Source organism: Sus scrofa, chromosome 4 (genome assembly GCF_054392235.1).
Source record: "Sus scrofa isolate SSC_HxYL_T2T_F1_AM1 chromosome 4, Sscrofa_HxYL_maternal_Yorkshire_Landrace_v2.0, whole genome shotgun sequence".
Classification (NCBI taxonomy): Eukaryota; Metazoa; Chordata; class Mammalia; order Artiodactyla; family Suidae; genus Sus; species Sus scrofa.
Genome location: NC_139386.1, coordinates 61,183,661 through 61,198,173, shown reverse-complemented (window position 1 = coordinate 61,198,173; position 14,513 = coordinate 61,183,661). Strand labels below are relative to the sequence as shown.

Sequence of the window (14,513 nt, the reverse complement as noted above, 5' to 3'; positions counted from 1 at the left end):
ACCAAAAAATAAAATAAGTAAAATAAAACAAATAAAATATTTATGTGCTACTGAGGTGTATAGGACAACTGGCCCACAGTGACCTACTGCAGAGCACAGAGAACCCTATCCAGTATGCTGTGATAAACTATGTGAAGAAAGATTCTGAGCAAGAATGGGTATGTGTATATGTATGACTGGGTCACTGTTGTACAGCAGAAATTATCACAACCTTATAAATTGACAACACTTCAATAAATTAAATAAAATATTTATGTGCTAAAAAAAAAAAATCCCTTAGTCTGTCCCCTCCCTTAGGAAATTCCTCCTGGCTGGAGAGAGTTATTAATACCAGGTACCATTTAATTTCATCTCCACAGGCCTCTCTCCTCTCTTGATCAATCCTTTTTCCTCTCCACTGCAGCACCCCACGTCCCAGTTCTAGCATTTTTGTATACAAATCATGACCACGGTAAAAGTGGTGCCCCACAACCCACAGGAGCGAGTCACTATGAGGTGAATGAAGTGCCCCCGGTGAACACCTGCAGTTGTCCAGCTGGGACTCTGGGAATCAGGCTGTGCCATCCAACACATTCCACCTGGTGGTGGTTTCATGGTCCAGCTGAAAGGAAGAGAGGGATAACTCTGGACGCTCTGGCCAGCTATAACTTCCAGGACTACAGCTGGGATCACAGGCTCGCCAGGTGGCTGGCCACCCTTTCTTCCACCAGAACTGGAGAGATTGGACAGGATCCCACAGGAAACTCTCTGCCTCCCAGTATTCCAAAATGAGATGCTGGCCATTGCCAATCTGTTGGCTTGGCTCCAGTGTCCTCTGTTCCTCTTCCTCCTGACATGCTCGCCCCAGCCTCAACCCCACTGCAGAAACTGAGCACCTCTGGTGGCCCAGGTGGAGATGAGAGATGAGCAGGCAGAAGAGGGGAGTTGGATGCTGTGGTTAGTTGGATGCTAAACCAGCATACCTCACCTTTCATAACCAAACATACCACCACCATGCTCTACACACAAAAAGAGATGCTCTCCTATGTGGAATTTGGTGCCGTTAGATACCATAATGATTTGATGTCAGCCATCATCCTTTTTGGAAATGCAAGGACAAGTCCCTCTTGGAGAGAGGAAATTTTACATCATTCCTTTGTCTCTGTGAATTCCCATTGCCATTGAACATCCCCACAGAATTCCAACCAAGGAACATTTTAATGTTTGAAGGTATTTTGATCTTATCTCCAATACAAGTGTGTACCTAAATTCAATTTTTTTAGTTTCTTGTATCTTGTAACCATTAGGCTCTAAGTATAGAAAGAAGGGAGGAAAGAAAAAAGGAAAGAAAATTCCGCATTGAGTTATTACAATTATTAGTACCCTACAATTAAAAAATATTTTGATAAATTATAATTAAAAGTAAAAATGTTATTGAATGTAAATCTCTTCTCAATAAAATGAATAAGGCTTTTTCCCCGAAGTAGTTCCGGTATAAATGAATAAATAGTGCCAAAAATCACATTTTTTTTGGTTCTGGGGCCAGGGATCAAACCCACCCCACAGCAATAACCATGCTGGATCCTTAACCACTAGACAACCAGGGAACTCCCTAAAAAAAGATCACATTTTGATGATCCATCACCGAAATTAATAGTAATGTTCTAGCAGCTAACAATTTAGGTCAATCTTCATGTTGACGAAAGCTAAGAATTGTGAAGTACCTACCTTTCAAAAGTATTTGTTACACAGTCAATTAGCTCCCCTCCCCTTCTAGGGAATATGCTAAAAAAGATTTACCAAGCTTTATTAAAGGAGCCACTTGTTACACCAATTTCTCTTCCACCCAGAGGTACCTAAGGGATGGGTATTGAGAATCACTGGAAAGAATTCCTTAAGTGTCACTGTGCAAAAGGGGAAAGAAGGCCCTTTTAGCACTCACATTTCTTCCCGATGCTTTGCTCTTACCCTACTCTTTGGAGAGGGATTAATATTGGACAATATTTTGAGAATGGAAGAGGCAAGGTCATCATATGATCCCTGGAATCATTCCACCACCCCCTCAATATTTCTGAATTCAGGTCATGTGAACACGAACCAAAACACACTAGTTTATAGCCCAGGTTTCACCCATAACCAAAAATATATGTAAGACAGGGAGAAATAGAAAGCCAACAGTGAGTTTATAGCTCCTCAACTATCAGTAAGGGAAACTTCTTGAAACCAAACTTCAAAATTATCTTTTTGTTTGGTGTCTTGTAAATTTCTGTGTCCATAGATATGGGATGGATAGGGGTATGGCTTTCTTATGTGATATAGGGGAAAGCCCGCAGTGAGCTTAGAAGGAAGAAGATTGAACTTGTAAGTTAAGAATTGCGTACCTGTGATGGTTTATCATTGGGAGACTGATGCTTGTAAAACATCTGAATCCATATAGCTGTCACCCTTGGAAAGTCTTAGAAACCCTAGTCTATTTCCTACCTGAAGCTCTTTTAAGATATCCAGTCAGCTAGCCTCTGCTTCATTGCCCTCTGTACCAGGGAGCATCTTCTCTCAAAGAAATCTGTTCCATTTTCAGACTTCTAAAGTCAACATAAAGCATCACAGAGAGTTCCCACTGTGGCTCAATGGAAACAAATCTGACTAGTATCCGGGAGGATGTAGGTTTGATCCACGGCCTCATTCAGGGGGTTAAGGATCCAGTGTTGTTGTGGGTCGAAGATGCAGCTTGTATCTGGTGTTGCTGTGGCTGTGGTATAGGCCGGCAGCTGCAGCTCCAATTCAACCCCTAGCCTGGGAACCTCCATACGCCGAAGTTATGGCCCTAAGAAGACTGAATAAATAAATAAATAAATAAAGCATCACAGGAGACCCTCTTGCCAAATTGAAATCAGTCAACGGATAAATTGAGTTTATGTGTTTACAAAAGCGGACTTCTGATCTGCCATCAAATCCAAGCTTTACCTCCTTACAAGTGCCCAAGACATTTTGGATGAGTGTCCTGCAAAATCTCATTTTCCCCATCTGTGTACAGGGATAAGGAGTGACAACTCTAGAATGATCCATGTATGAAAAACCTCTACCCCAGTACTTGGCATATTTCAAGCCCTAAATTTAAAAAATTCTTGTCAATCAACTGATTCCTGAGCCTTCTAACTGTCTCATCATCTGGCTCATATTGCTGTCCCGGGACCTAGGGGAACACATGGTGAAGTGACTCCCTGCAGTACAGCTGCATGATCCTGCAGTGACCCTGCCACCACCACCAACCCCCACTCAAGGATGGATCAGCAGTGTAAGCCTTTTCTTTTCTTTTTTTTTTTTTTTTTTTTTAATTTTTAGGGCTGCACCTGCAGCATATGGAGGCATATGGAAGTTCCTAGGCAAGGGGTCAAGTCGGAGCTGCAGCTGCCAGTCTACGCCACAGCCACAGCAAGGCCAGATCCAAATCAGGTCTGTGACCACACCACAGTGCACAGCAACCCACCGAGTGAGGCCAGAGCTCAAACCTACATCTTCAAAGATACTAGTGAATTCTTAACCTGCTGAACCATAACAGGAACTCCAGTGTAAGCCTTTTTTAAAAGAATGGGGAGTGCAGAAGGCATGATTCATCCTCCGTGAACTCTTGTCCCCAAAGAGTGAACAAGAACAGGTGCTTTCCTGCCACATGTGCAGCTCAAACAAGAGGGGAAAAAAAAAAAAAAAAAAAAAAAAAAAAACAAAAAAAAAAAACAGGTTCTTTCCTTCTTATAAGTGCTCTGAATGACCCTGTTAATTGTCTTAAAATTTTTCCCTGTGTTTACATTAAACTCACTGGTTTATAGAACAGAAGATCAATCTTCTCTTTAAAAAGAGCCCATCTCAGAATTCCTGCTGTGGTTCAGGATTAACGAACCTGACTAGTATCCATGAGGTTTAAGGTTCGATCCCTGGCCCCGCTCAGTGGGTTAAGGATCCAGTGTTGCCATGAGCTGTGGTGTAGGTCACAGACATGGCTTGGATCTGGCATTGCTGTGGCTGCAGTATAGGCCATCAGCTGCAGCTCCGATTCCACCCCTAGCCTGGGAACTTCCATATGCCGCAGGTGCGGCCCTAAAAAGCAAACCAAAAACAAAAACAAAAAAAACACCTGAAGGAGGTATTGGGCCCCAAGTGGGTTTTGGTTCTTTAGAATGTGAGGTACTTACTGCTTCTGTGCCCTCAGCAGGAAAAGCTGTGCCCCAAATTCTGCTACAAACCATGGCTGTTAGATGGTTAGCATCAAGGTCAAGAATGAATGTTCCTACCATATCACAACCCTAGACTGTCTCCGCCCTGTGTGAGGATGGGACTCTCAGGCCACTTGAGAACCACCGGCCTCCAGCTTTCATAAGACTCACTCCTGACATACTCAAAATATGAGTTAGTATTATTTACCCATAGTCCTCCAGCCTCCAAAACTTAGCCCAGACTCTAATAGCTTTGTTCCCTTAACCTTGCATCGTTTAGTCACTTTATCTGTGTTGCTCTTCTGTGAACCCTGGGTAGATGTAGTCTGTTCACATAATGCAACTTCTTTTTTCTCACTTCTATAAATGCCAGTATGGCGCTCTCCCATCCCTACCCCAAAAGATTCCACTGAAATGTGGCAAGATCAAAAATGCTGAGACCCCTTAGATGAAGAAAAGGTGGAGGTAAAGATGAATAAAAAACTGAATGCCAGAGTTCTTGCCGTGGCACAGTGGTTAACGAATTCGACTAGGAACCATGAGGTTACAGGTTCGATCCCTGGCCTTGCTCAGTGGGTTAAGGATCTGGCGTTGCCGTGAGTTGTGGTGTAAGTTGCAGACTTGGCTCGGATCCCGTGTTGCTGTGGCTGTGGTGTAGGCCGGCAGCTACAGCTCCGATTAGACCCCTACCCTGAGAACCTCCATATGCCACGGGAGCTGCCCAAGAAAATGGCAAAAGACAAAAAAAAACAAAAAAAAAAAACAAAAAAAAACCTGAATGCCTTGGAGTTCCCGCTGTGGTGCAGTGGGTTAAGGATCCAGTGTTGCTGCAGCTGTGGTGTAGGTAGAGGCTGTAGCTCAGATTTGATCCCTGGCCCAGGAACTTCCATATGCCACGAATGCAGCCATAAAAGGAAAAAAAAAAAAAAAAAAAGAACTGAATGCCTTTGTGGGAAAGAGTAGGAATTCTTTTTTTTTTTTTTTTTTTTTTGGTGTTTTTGTATTTTTAGGGCTGCACACGCAACATATGTAGTTTTCCAGGCTAGGGGTCTAATTAGAGCTGTAGCTGCCGGCCTACACCAGAGCTACAGCAATGCCGCATCTGTGACCTCTACCACAGCTCACCGCAACGCCGGATCCTTAACCCACTGAGCAAGGCCAGGGATCAAACCCGCAACCTCATGGTTCCTAGTTAGATTCATTTCTGCTGCTCCATGACGGAAACTCTGGAAATTTTTTAAATATATATATATTGGAGTTCCCATCGTGGCTCAGTAGAAATGAATCTGGCTAGCATCCGTGAGGACACAGGTTCCATCCCTTGCCGAGTGGGTTAGGGATCCAGCGTTGCCCAGAGCTTCAGCATAGGTCACAGGCATGGCTCAGATCTGGTGTTGCTGTGGCTGTGGTGTAGGCTGGCAGCTACAGCTCTGATTCGACTCCTAGCCTGGGAACCTCCATATGCCATGGGTGCAGCCCTAATGGAAAAAAATCAAAATAAAAATATGCATATTAATGTTTACTGAGTGCTTACTATGTGCCTGGCATTGCATTAAGTACTCTATGTACACATTAAATACAAGGTGTAAAACTTACAAACCTGTGATTTACAGTGACACTCCCATTTTACAGATGAGGAAACTGAGTCACAGGGCATTTAAACAAGAGTTAGAACTAGGATCTGGACAACAGGCATCTGGTGCCTGAATCAGCTCTTGACTGTCACATTGAGTCCTCACAGGATGGAGAGTGACAGGAGTTGGGGAAGGAGATAGCTGTGTTTGCCAATATGATCCAGGAAGGACCCTCTGAGCGGTGACACGGGACACTGTTTTAAATAGGGTCCTAAAGGAAGATCGCAAGCGCAAGGTGACCTTTGAGCAGAGCCCCTAGTAGATGACAGGTTGCAGGCAGATGAGCAGATAGCTGGGCGAAGAACATTCCAGGCACAGGGAAAAGCCAGTGCAAAAGCCTGGAGCTGAGCGCATACTTGGCATGTTCCAGCAACAGCAGAGTGCAGTGTGGCTGGAGCAGAGTGGCAGAGGAGCGGGCAGTAGGAAATGAGGTCAAAGAGAATGATTAAGGGCTCAGATATGTCCTTCTTTAATTTTATGATTCAATTCCGCGTGCATAAAACATTCCTACAACACCAGAAACAAAAACCATGCCCCCAGGGGAGAGATTCACAACAATAAAACATAAATAAAGAAAAGGAGCTAGAGAAAATTTTCAGCCGTCAACGCTCTCCGGGGTAAGAGCCAGCCTCTCTCTGCCTAATGTGGTATTTTCAAGACTTTTCTGCTAAGTCAAGCTATAGACCACCTAGCAATTGCATACGAATGATTAGAGTTTTTCTATTCAGACAGGGTCTTTTCACTTGAATGTATGTCAAAAGCCAACACAAAGCACTTGAAAAATACAAACATCATAGTAAAGATGATGGGAACTTTTACAGCAGAACTCTAAAGGAGCAGGACACAACACCCTGTTAGCACAACATCCGGAATCCTGCAGCGTTCTGCAGACCCAGCTCTCCACAGCTGTTTACCTTGGGTTTTCTGGGACTCGAGGGCCTGGGGAAACAGTTCTGACGCAAATGCATGTCAATACCTGCCCAGGGCTCAGAAGGAAAAGCCCCGTGACTCCTTCCTTTACTTCTTTCTCCCCTCTCTCCCTGCCCCCCACCCCAGAGCAGAACGCTAAAGCATCTGAGTGAAAAACCCTGTAGCATATCAAGATCAAGGCAGGCATTATATTTCAAGTTGAGGTTCAAAACAGGTTGCTGTGTGCCGAGACTTCTTTCTTCCTGAAATCAGATGGCGCCTCGGAGGACTTGGGTGTGCTGAGTCACAAGCCAGCTACACACCCGCTCTTTCATGGAAGGCCACCAGGCTGAGACCCCGTCTTCCTCCTTGGTCAAGTGAAACCCGGGGGCCAAGTTCAGAGCCGCTTCAGAGGAGGTTCCTGTGAAGGGTCTGGACTTGGAACAAAAAGAATGATTTCGGTTTCTCTCTCCTTGAGGAAATATGACAGCCCAGAAAGAGTGTAAAAACCTCTGCCCATTATCTTGACATACTACCACCTACAGCTGCCTAATTACTGCACTGTTTATGTTAGGCAAATGTTTATTCATTCAGTGTATTCATAGGCTGTGCACGACAAGAAAATTCTAGCCCTCAGGGAGACTTTCAGGTTAGAGCCCAGGAGCTGAGACTTCGCTGCTGCCTGCTGGCCCAGACCTGCTGGCAGACAGGTTCCAATGAATTAGTTACCACCTACATAAACTGGGCCATGTCCCATAAAAATCTAAAATTGGAGATGCTCTTAAAAACTTGAAAGATCTGGAGTTCCTGTTGTGGTTCAGAGGGTAAAGAACCTGACTAGTATCCATGAGGATACGGGTTCAATCCCTGGCCTCCCTCAGTGTGTTAAGGATCGGGTGTTGCTACACAGGTGCAGCTCAGATACTGTGGCTGGGGCGCAGGTCGGCAGCTGAAGCTTCAATTTGATCCCTAGCCCAGGAACTTCTGTATGCTGCAGGTGTGGCCATTAAGAAAATGGAAGAAAAAAAAAATATTGAAAGATCTGGCAACACTGGGCCAAAATTCCTACACAGAAACTACTGGTGTGACCCTTCAGACAGAAAGTACTGGAAACATATGCCCCCTGGGTCAGTACCCATTGACATTTTCCCCATGCTTTGCTTTCTTCCCCATGAGTGCCTGTCCCACGAATACACACACACACCCAGGACCTCCATCTAGTCCAACCACAACAGATGGAGTAAAGCGGGGCCCAGCAAATTCTTAATGACTTACCTAAGGCCACTCGATTAGATAAAAGCAGAGCGGGAACCAGAAATCGAGTCCCCTTCCCAAGACACTGTCATTCCCCGGAGCTCCAGTTGTGAAAGAAATTGGGCCACATTTGAAGCAGTGTCTCAGATGATATTAGCTCTGAACTTGTTTTAATTATAAATCATCTCTGCGATGTAATGAAGGCATCAAAGCTGTGATACTGGTACAGACCAGAAAGGCTGGGGGAAACTATAACTAGGAGATATAATGTTTTCTGAGAATTTCTAAATATAAGTAATCTATATTTAAAATACCACGATTTTTGTGAGTAACAGAGTGAGGCAAAGAAAAGCTGAATAAAAGCCGCATCTTAATTGAACAACACTAAATAAATTAAAAATGATACCTCTTGGATTTTTTTCTTTCTAAATCTTTCTAAAAGATTTATATTGAAAGGTTTCTCTAATGCGAGAATTCTGCCCAACTATCTTTTATGTCGTTAATGCATGGTAATATATAATGAAGATAATGGGTAATTATTGGTGATATTATCTACATAAGATAAATTTATAGGCTACATAAAAATTTTTTGTTTACATGGGTAGAAGTATTATAAATATATATAGGAGTTCCCTTCGTGGCTCAGAGGTTAACAAACCCGGCTAGGATCCATGAGAATACAGGTTCGATCCCTGGCCTCCCTCAGTGGGTTAAGGATCCTGTGTTGCCGTGAGCTGTGGTGTAGGTCGAAGCCAGTTTTCGGATACTGTGTTGCTGTGGCTGTGACATAGGCCAGCAGCTGTAGCTCCAATTCAACCCCTAGGCTGGGAACTTCCCTAAGCTGCAGGTGCAGCCCTAAAAAGCAATATATACATATATATATTGCCACTAATGACTCCAATTTTTTTCTCCATACTACAACAATTCAGAATAGAAATGAGAGTTCTGGAGGAACAAAAGGGAGAGTTTTCCTACTTTCTTTTTTCTACATACAACTGGCTTATCATTATAACTCCATCCTGTTTCCCAGGAAGTTCAGACTCACCTCCACCATTTCTAGAAAGCTTGAAAGTGTTTAAAAAGAAACCAAAATATTTCTTTGGAAAACGATATAATCTTGAAAATGACCCCCCCCACACCTCTTCCTCCAAAAAATAAGACCTAACCAGATGGTGACATGCGATCACTGATGTGACAAGAGGAACGTGCCACACGTTTACAGTTCTACAGTGTTTCCAGCAGGGCCAGCAAAATGAGAAGTTATACTTTTTTCTCACCACACTAGCAGCCATCTAAACCTGGGTGCCAGAGAGAGCCTCTAAGGTAGTCTAAGCACAATGCTGTTCAGTAATGCTATAACTGCATTTGAAATCACAGTTGCTAAAATTAAACTGACACTTGGCAGAAATCATCATAACACTTTCCATCACAGCATTATGACAGAGTGTCTGCGTGGCACAGGCAGCGCTGAGAACAGAACCGTGCATCGCAGGAGGACCAGCATCTGAAACCACACAGAGAAGCATTGAGTGGGAGCTAGCATTTGAAACCCACAATCACAAAAATGCCACTGTCTCCATCCATTCCCTTCAGAGGGACCCAGAAGTCCCTGCTCAGTTCAAAGTCCAAACTTCGCTTTGCTTCCCTGTCTTCTTAATCAGAGGAGGGGGCTAGAGCTCAGTGGTTAGGCAAAGAAAAGGAAGGCTCTATTTCATCTGCCCGAATGGGTTTCCTACCTCTCCTCCCCACCACCCTCTGGATCAAGGCAAACTCCTTCCGAGCTAGGAGACTGTACTCCTTAGTTGGCAGGAGGATGATTTTTAAAGCAATGGGAAGACACTTCTCTCCCCGCAGGGCCAAGATTACCACCTCTGTGCCGACATCGTTTTGTTCTAACCTAAAGCCTGTGTCAGCTTCCTCACCACACAGCGCAGAAGTCAAATGCAACTAAAGGGTTAAACAAGTTCCTTGGAAGCAAGACAAGGAAAGGCTCCTGGAGCTGTGCAGGTGTGGAATCACAGCCTGCCACCTCTCACCATGCCTCAGATTCCCAGGCTTGGTGGCAACATTAGGCTTTTCCTGTTTTGCCGTTAAAAAGGAAAAAAGCAAAGAACTTAAATATTCTATTCTCTCAGCATAGGAACTGAGTATCTAGTAAATGCTCTTGGTAAATGAGTTTTATATGATTTCATCAGAGTTCTCTCCCCACCTGCAACTCCCAGTCAGATTTGAGGTTTCTAGTCCATAGATGGCCAGTTCGGGGCCAGATCATCTGACACAAGAGCCAGAGGACTATCTTGCCTTATGGGAGTCACATCAAAGTTCTGTGTCATAATGAAGGCCCCTTATTCAATAGCACTAATTCTAAAATTAATGAAATCAAACATTAGGAAACTGATGACCAGGCAAAATGAAAACGAAGGAAAATTTATCTGGTCTTAGCCAACAGAGGGAAAGACTAAAGTATATAAGACATATACAGCAGAAGAGTTTGTTCTTTTTTATTTAGTCACAACACATCAGTACAACAGAGGTCAAACCCAGTTCAGTGGAGATTGTTTAAACTACACCTGCTAAAGGAATAAACCTGTAAAAGGATGACTTTATAGCCCAAATCAAATTAAATAAACCAAAGAGAAGGCAGCAAAGCCCTTTAAAGTATCTCGACCACATTTCCATGCACCAAAAAGGAAAACGCAATGGAACAATTTCCAGTTGAAAGAAAATATGGCAATTCCAAGAAGAATTCGGTTATGCATTTAACAGGTTCCACTGGACTCTTCCATTGACCACTTGCATACCATGATCACTTATCCATGTTAACATTTGTCAACTTGAGATCTATGAGATTAAAAATTCATTGCATTGCTTGGGGCTGGTAAATGCAGGCATATTCTACACAATTATCTTCTGTCTCTTCCCTGCCAATTCCAAATGGGGACCTCTCCCTACTAAGCCAGAACTGTGAGCCTCGGCAGAGAACAGCCATTGGTCATGCAGATTCAGAGCCCCTGATGGTTTGTACATTCACCTTACTGCTGTAGGAGGCAGAGAATTAGCAAGTTTTCTTTCTTGGATAAAGCTGATCATCTGATTTGTCAACGCTTTATTCAGAAATATAAAATTCAATATAGACCCTCCCCAATGAATATTATTTATACAACACCTTAATGGTCAAAATATTAACAAATAGCATCATGTTAACATTGAGCATAGTGGTTTAAAAAATTAAGCCTAAAAAGAGATGGGAACTATACAAGGAGAAAAACAGACCAAAATACTAAATGTTAAAATTCCCAAACTTTGATTCATCCTTAGACAGATAGGTTTACAAAGTAAATTAGGCACAGAACAAACCTATCACCACTTTGTTGGTTTATACTCACTATTTCAATGTAACGTTGGAAACAAAATTTAACTAGTTTTTTAAAACTGCTGATACATGACATGATTTTTAAAAAATTAAAAAAATTAAAACCAACAAACCTTTTGTCTTTCAACAAAATTTATCTGAAAATGTACCTTTTTTCCTTTTTATTTTACTGATGACTTTTAAGGTGATGTTGGCAACAGCCCAGCTCAGCTGGGATCTTAAGCTTTCCCCTCCCTCATTCTACAGCATCAGTTCTTTAAAAAGCTCCGATCTCTGTCCCCCAAGGTCTATAGGGTTTGCCAAGGTTTGCAGCTTGCGTGGGTGCCGAAGGGCTCAGCGCATTGGGAGAGAGTAAGTGGAAGGAGCCGAAAGAGAAGGGGAAGGCAGACAGGGAGGCTACCGAGGAGAGCAGGGGCGGCGAGAGTTTGGAGGCGGAGGTGACCACGGGGAGCACTGGTCCAAGGCCGCCGCTAGGGGGCGCTCGCAAAGCGGGCGCCTCCGGATGTGCCGTGGCCAACCTGCCCTGGTGGTGGGGTTCCGTGGGCGAAGCGGTGGTGCCAGCGTTCCCGTGGCCGTTCTGGGGCAGCAACAGGGGGTGCGCGACGTGCGGGTGATGTCCGAAGGCGCTCCCCCAGGGAATATGTCCAAGGCCTGCGTGGGCGCCGCTGGCCGCTTCCCGCTGGGAGGCATAGTTGTTCAGATGCGAGACCAGTCGAACGCGAAGAGGGTCAGAGGCATCTAGTCCTTCAATGATGCTCAGGTAACGGGCGACTTCTGCCAGGCATTCCCGAAACCCCAAACTCCGATAGTCCATAGCAAGGGCGTGCGCATCAAAATAGCCTGAGGAAACGAACAAAAGAAAAACCTCAGAGCTTTGCTCATTTCCCGCATTTCTTCAATCCCAAAGGCAGCCCTTCCTGGCAAGTAGCTACATCCTTAAAAAAAAAAAAAAAAAAAAAAAAAAAAAAGCATTCATGGGCTCTTCTGAAAGTCCAGATTTATTTGAGAGTCGACCAAAATCTTTGCATTAATCAGCGTAAGAAGTATGTGTTTGCTAATGCAAGTTCAAAGCCCAATTAGAAACTGCCAAGCAGAAACTGGAATTATACCCTACCAGCAGATGAAACTATGTTCATTCCTTTAATGTTTTCCCTCAAAAACAACAAAAACTACATCAAGGACAGAAAAACCACAGAGTAGTGAAATTCATTAGACACACAGATGTAAGTTATCATCACGGAGCTTTTAGGCACTTGGTCCAAAGTAAAGCATTTTCCGGCTGGAGACAGACACTCAGACCTCCGTCTCCTACCTTCCTTTGGGTTTTCTTTACTTAACCACAACAGGTTTCTTTCCTCAAGAGTCGCGTGGCAGCTCATTTTTTAAAAATCTTGGATATTAAATTAAGACCATACACTTTAAAAAAAAAAAAAAAAGCTTGTTCTCAAAATGACAATACACAAATGTGGCGAAAGCTACTTTATTTGAATCAGAGCTGTCACAACTTTTGGGCATCTCACACGTAATAGGTATTTTCCAAAAGAAGGTGCATAAGTTTAATTTGTAGAGGGCTGGGGTGACGCACTCCCTGGAAAAACCTATGTGCATATAAAAAGGCACTGGCAGGCAACCCCACACACCACGCACTGTTCTCTCCCCGCCCCCAAAGCACACAGTAAAAAGAAGGCAGCGACTGCACCAATCCTAGCCATCAGCAGCTGTTCACTCTACCCGCAAACACTCAGGACTCCCCTCCCCCACCCCAGACTAGAGATGTACCTTTCCCGCCTGCGGTGTGCAGCATTTTCAGGTGATCCACCGTCATCTGCAGGATCTCGGCTTTTTCTAGCTTGGCAGATCCCTAGAGAAGAGGACAGCAAAAACTGATCTGGCACCAAGTGCTTTTGGGGAACAACTTAAATATATAGGCATGCTTTTGCTTTGTAAATCATAAAAGTGCAAACGACCACAAAATTAATTGTCTTCGCAAAATATGTTGGAATATGGATGAATTCATCTCCTCCGCACAAACAACGCGATTATGTTCCAAGGTACTGGTGAGGTTCAGATTAATGAGGGAAAGATTCTGAAGGCGTGGATAGCTACACTAAGAGCTCTACCTACTTTCTCCATTACCTGCTTCTCAAAAGCACTGGGTACCAGCCTCCTCAGCTCAGACAAACTGTTATTGATCCGGTCTCGACGGCGCTTCTCAATGATCTGAAGAAAGCAGGCAAAACAAATGGGGGCATTTCCATTACAACTGTAAATGCCAAAGTGACGGAAGGTGGTTCTTTCCGTTAATTATTAAAACAAAACAACCCCCCCCCAAAAAAAGCACTAAGATACTCACGCCTCTCCGTCTTTTTCTGGCCAAGATCTGTGAAGATGTAGTTGGGGACATGGAACCTAAAGCCGAACTCAAGTTCCTAAATGGGGTCGGGAGGAGAAACAGGAATCGCCGTTAAGCCAGAGGAGGTGATCTGAAAGGTCGCCTCTACGCCCTCCCGGTACTCTGGTTGTTTTGGCAACTTGGGCATGAAAGCGCCTTGAGGGTCCCTCACCGGGGGACAGAGGCCTGCCAGAGATGCGCAGAGGTCAGCGCTGGGCGCCGAGAAGCCCCGGGCCCTCGTGCGCTGTCACCGCAGCCAGCCAGCGCTGGCCTCGCGTTCAGGCTCCGCTCGGCCGCCTCCAACTCACCCATTCTCATCCGCACTCTCCTTTTCCACCTCGATGGTCTCGTCCAGTTCGCTATCGGAGGAGCTGTACTCGGGGTGGGCTCGCTTCATGCTGGCTGCGTGGGTACTCCGGGGGAGGGTCGGCGCGGCGGGCAAGAAGGAGTTAACAGCACGGCGCCTCTCCGCGCTCGGCTGCTCGCGTTCCGCACACACTGGTCCAGCTCACGCTCTGCCTCCGGTTAAAACTCAACCATCCCTTTCCCACGCTGCGCCCCTTCCCAAGACCCTGGGGAGGGCGGGGGAGTGAAGGGGGCGGGTAAAGAGGGCGGAGGGGCGGGGCCGCGCCCCCTCCCCCGCGCAATAGCCTTCCGTCGACCAATCCGGGTTCTCGCTGTGCTGATTGGCAGCCTCTCAGGGGAGGGGGCAGGGGCGAGGCCGAGGGCTAGGGCGAACCCCGCCCCCGCCCTCCGCGCCC

At 45.0% G+C, this 14,513-nt stretch overlaps 1 protein-coding gene across 2 annotated transcripts; it reads right to left on the bottom strand.

Moving 5' to 3' along the window:
• Window positions 1-10,464: 10,464 nt before the first annotated feature.
• HEY1 (hes related family bHLH transcription factor with YRPW motif 1) lies at window positions 10,465-14,293 on the bottom strand. 2 transcript variants are annotated; one of them, XM_005663011.4, is made up of 5 exons: window positions 14,061-14,293; window positions 13,714-13,789; window positions 13,485-13,580; window positions 13,140-13,221; window positions 10,465-12,200 (listed from the first exon to the last, which is right to left on the bottom strand). In XM_005663011.4, the coding sequence occupies exons 1-5, from the start codon at window positions 14,147-14,149 to the stop codon at window positions 11,617-11,619; spliced, it is 927 nt and encodes a 308-aa protein (XP_005663068.1). In that variant the 5' UTR covers window positions 14,150-14,293; the 3' UTR covers window positions 10,465-11,616. The 2 variants fall into 2 exon arrangements, with proteins under 2 accessions (XP_005663068.1, XP_001928567.2); XM_001928532.7 differs by having other exon boundaries at window positions 13,497-13,580.
• Window positions 14,294-14,513: the final 220 nt, after the last annotated feature.

Excerpts from the sequence above, each read along its gene's own strand:
- HEY1 (XM_005663011.4), bottom strand. The coding sequence starts at position 14,149 with ATGAAGCGAGCCCACCCCGAGTACAGCTCCTCCGATAGCGAACTGGAC. Across the intron at positions 13,790-14,060 it reads GAGAGTGCGGATGAGAATGG|GAACTTGAGTTCGGCTTTAG; the intron begins GTGAGTTGGAGG and ends GACCCCATTTAG. Across the intron at positions 13,581-13,713 it reads CCAGAAAAAGACGGAGAGGC|ATCATTGAGAAGCGCCGTCG; the intron begins GTGAGTATCTTA and ends TGCTTTCTTCAG.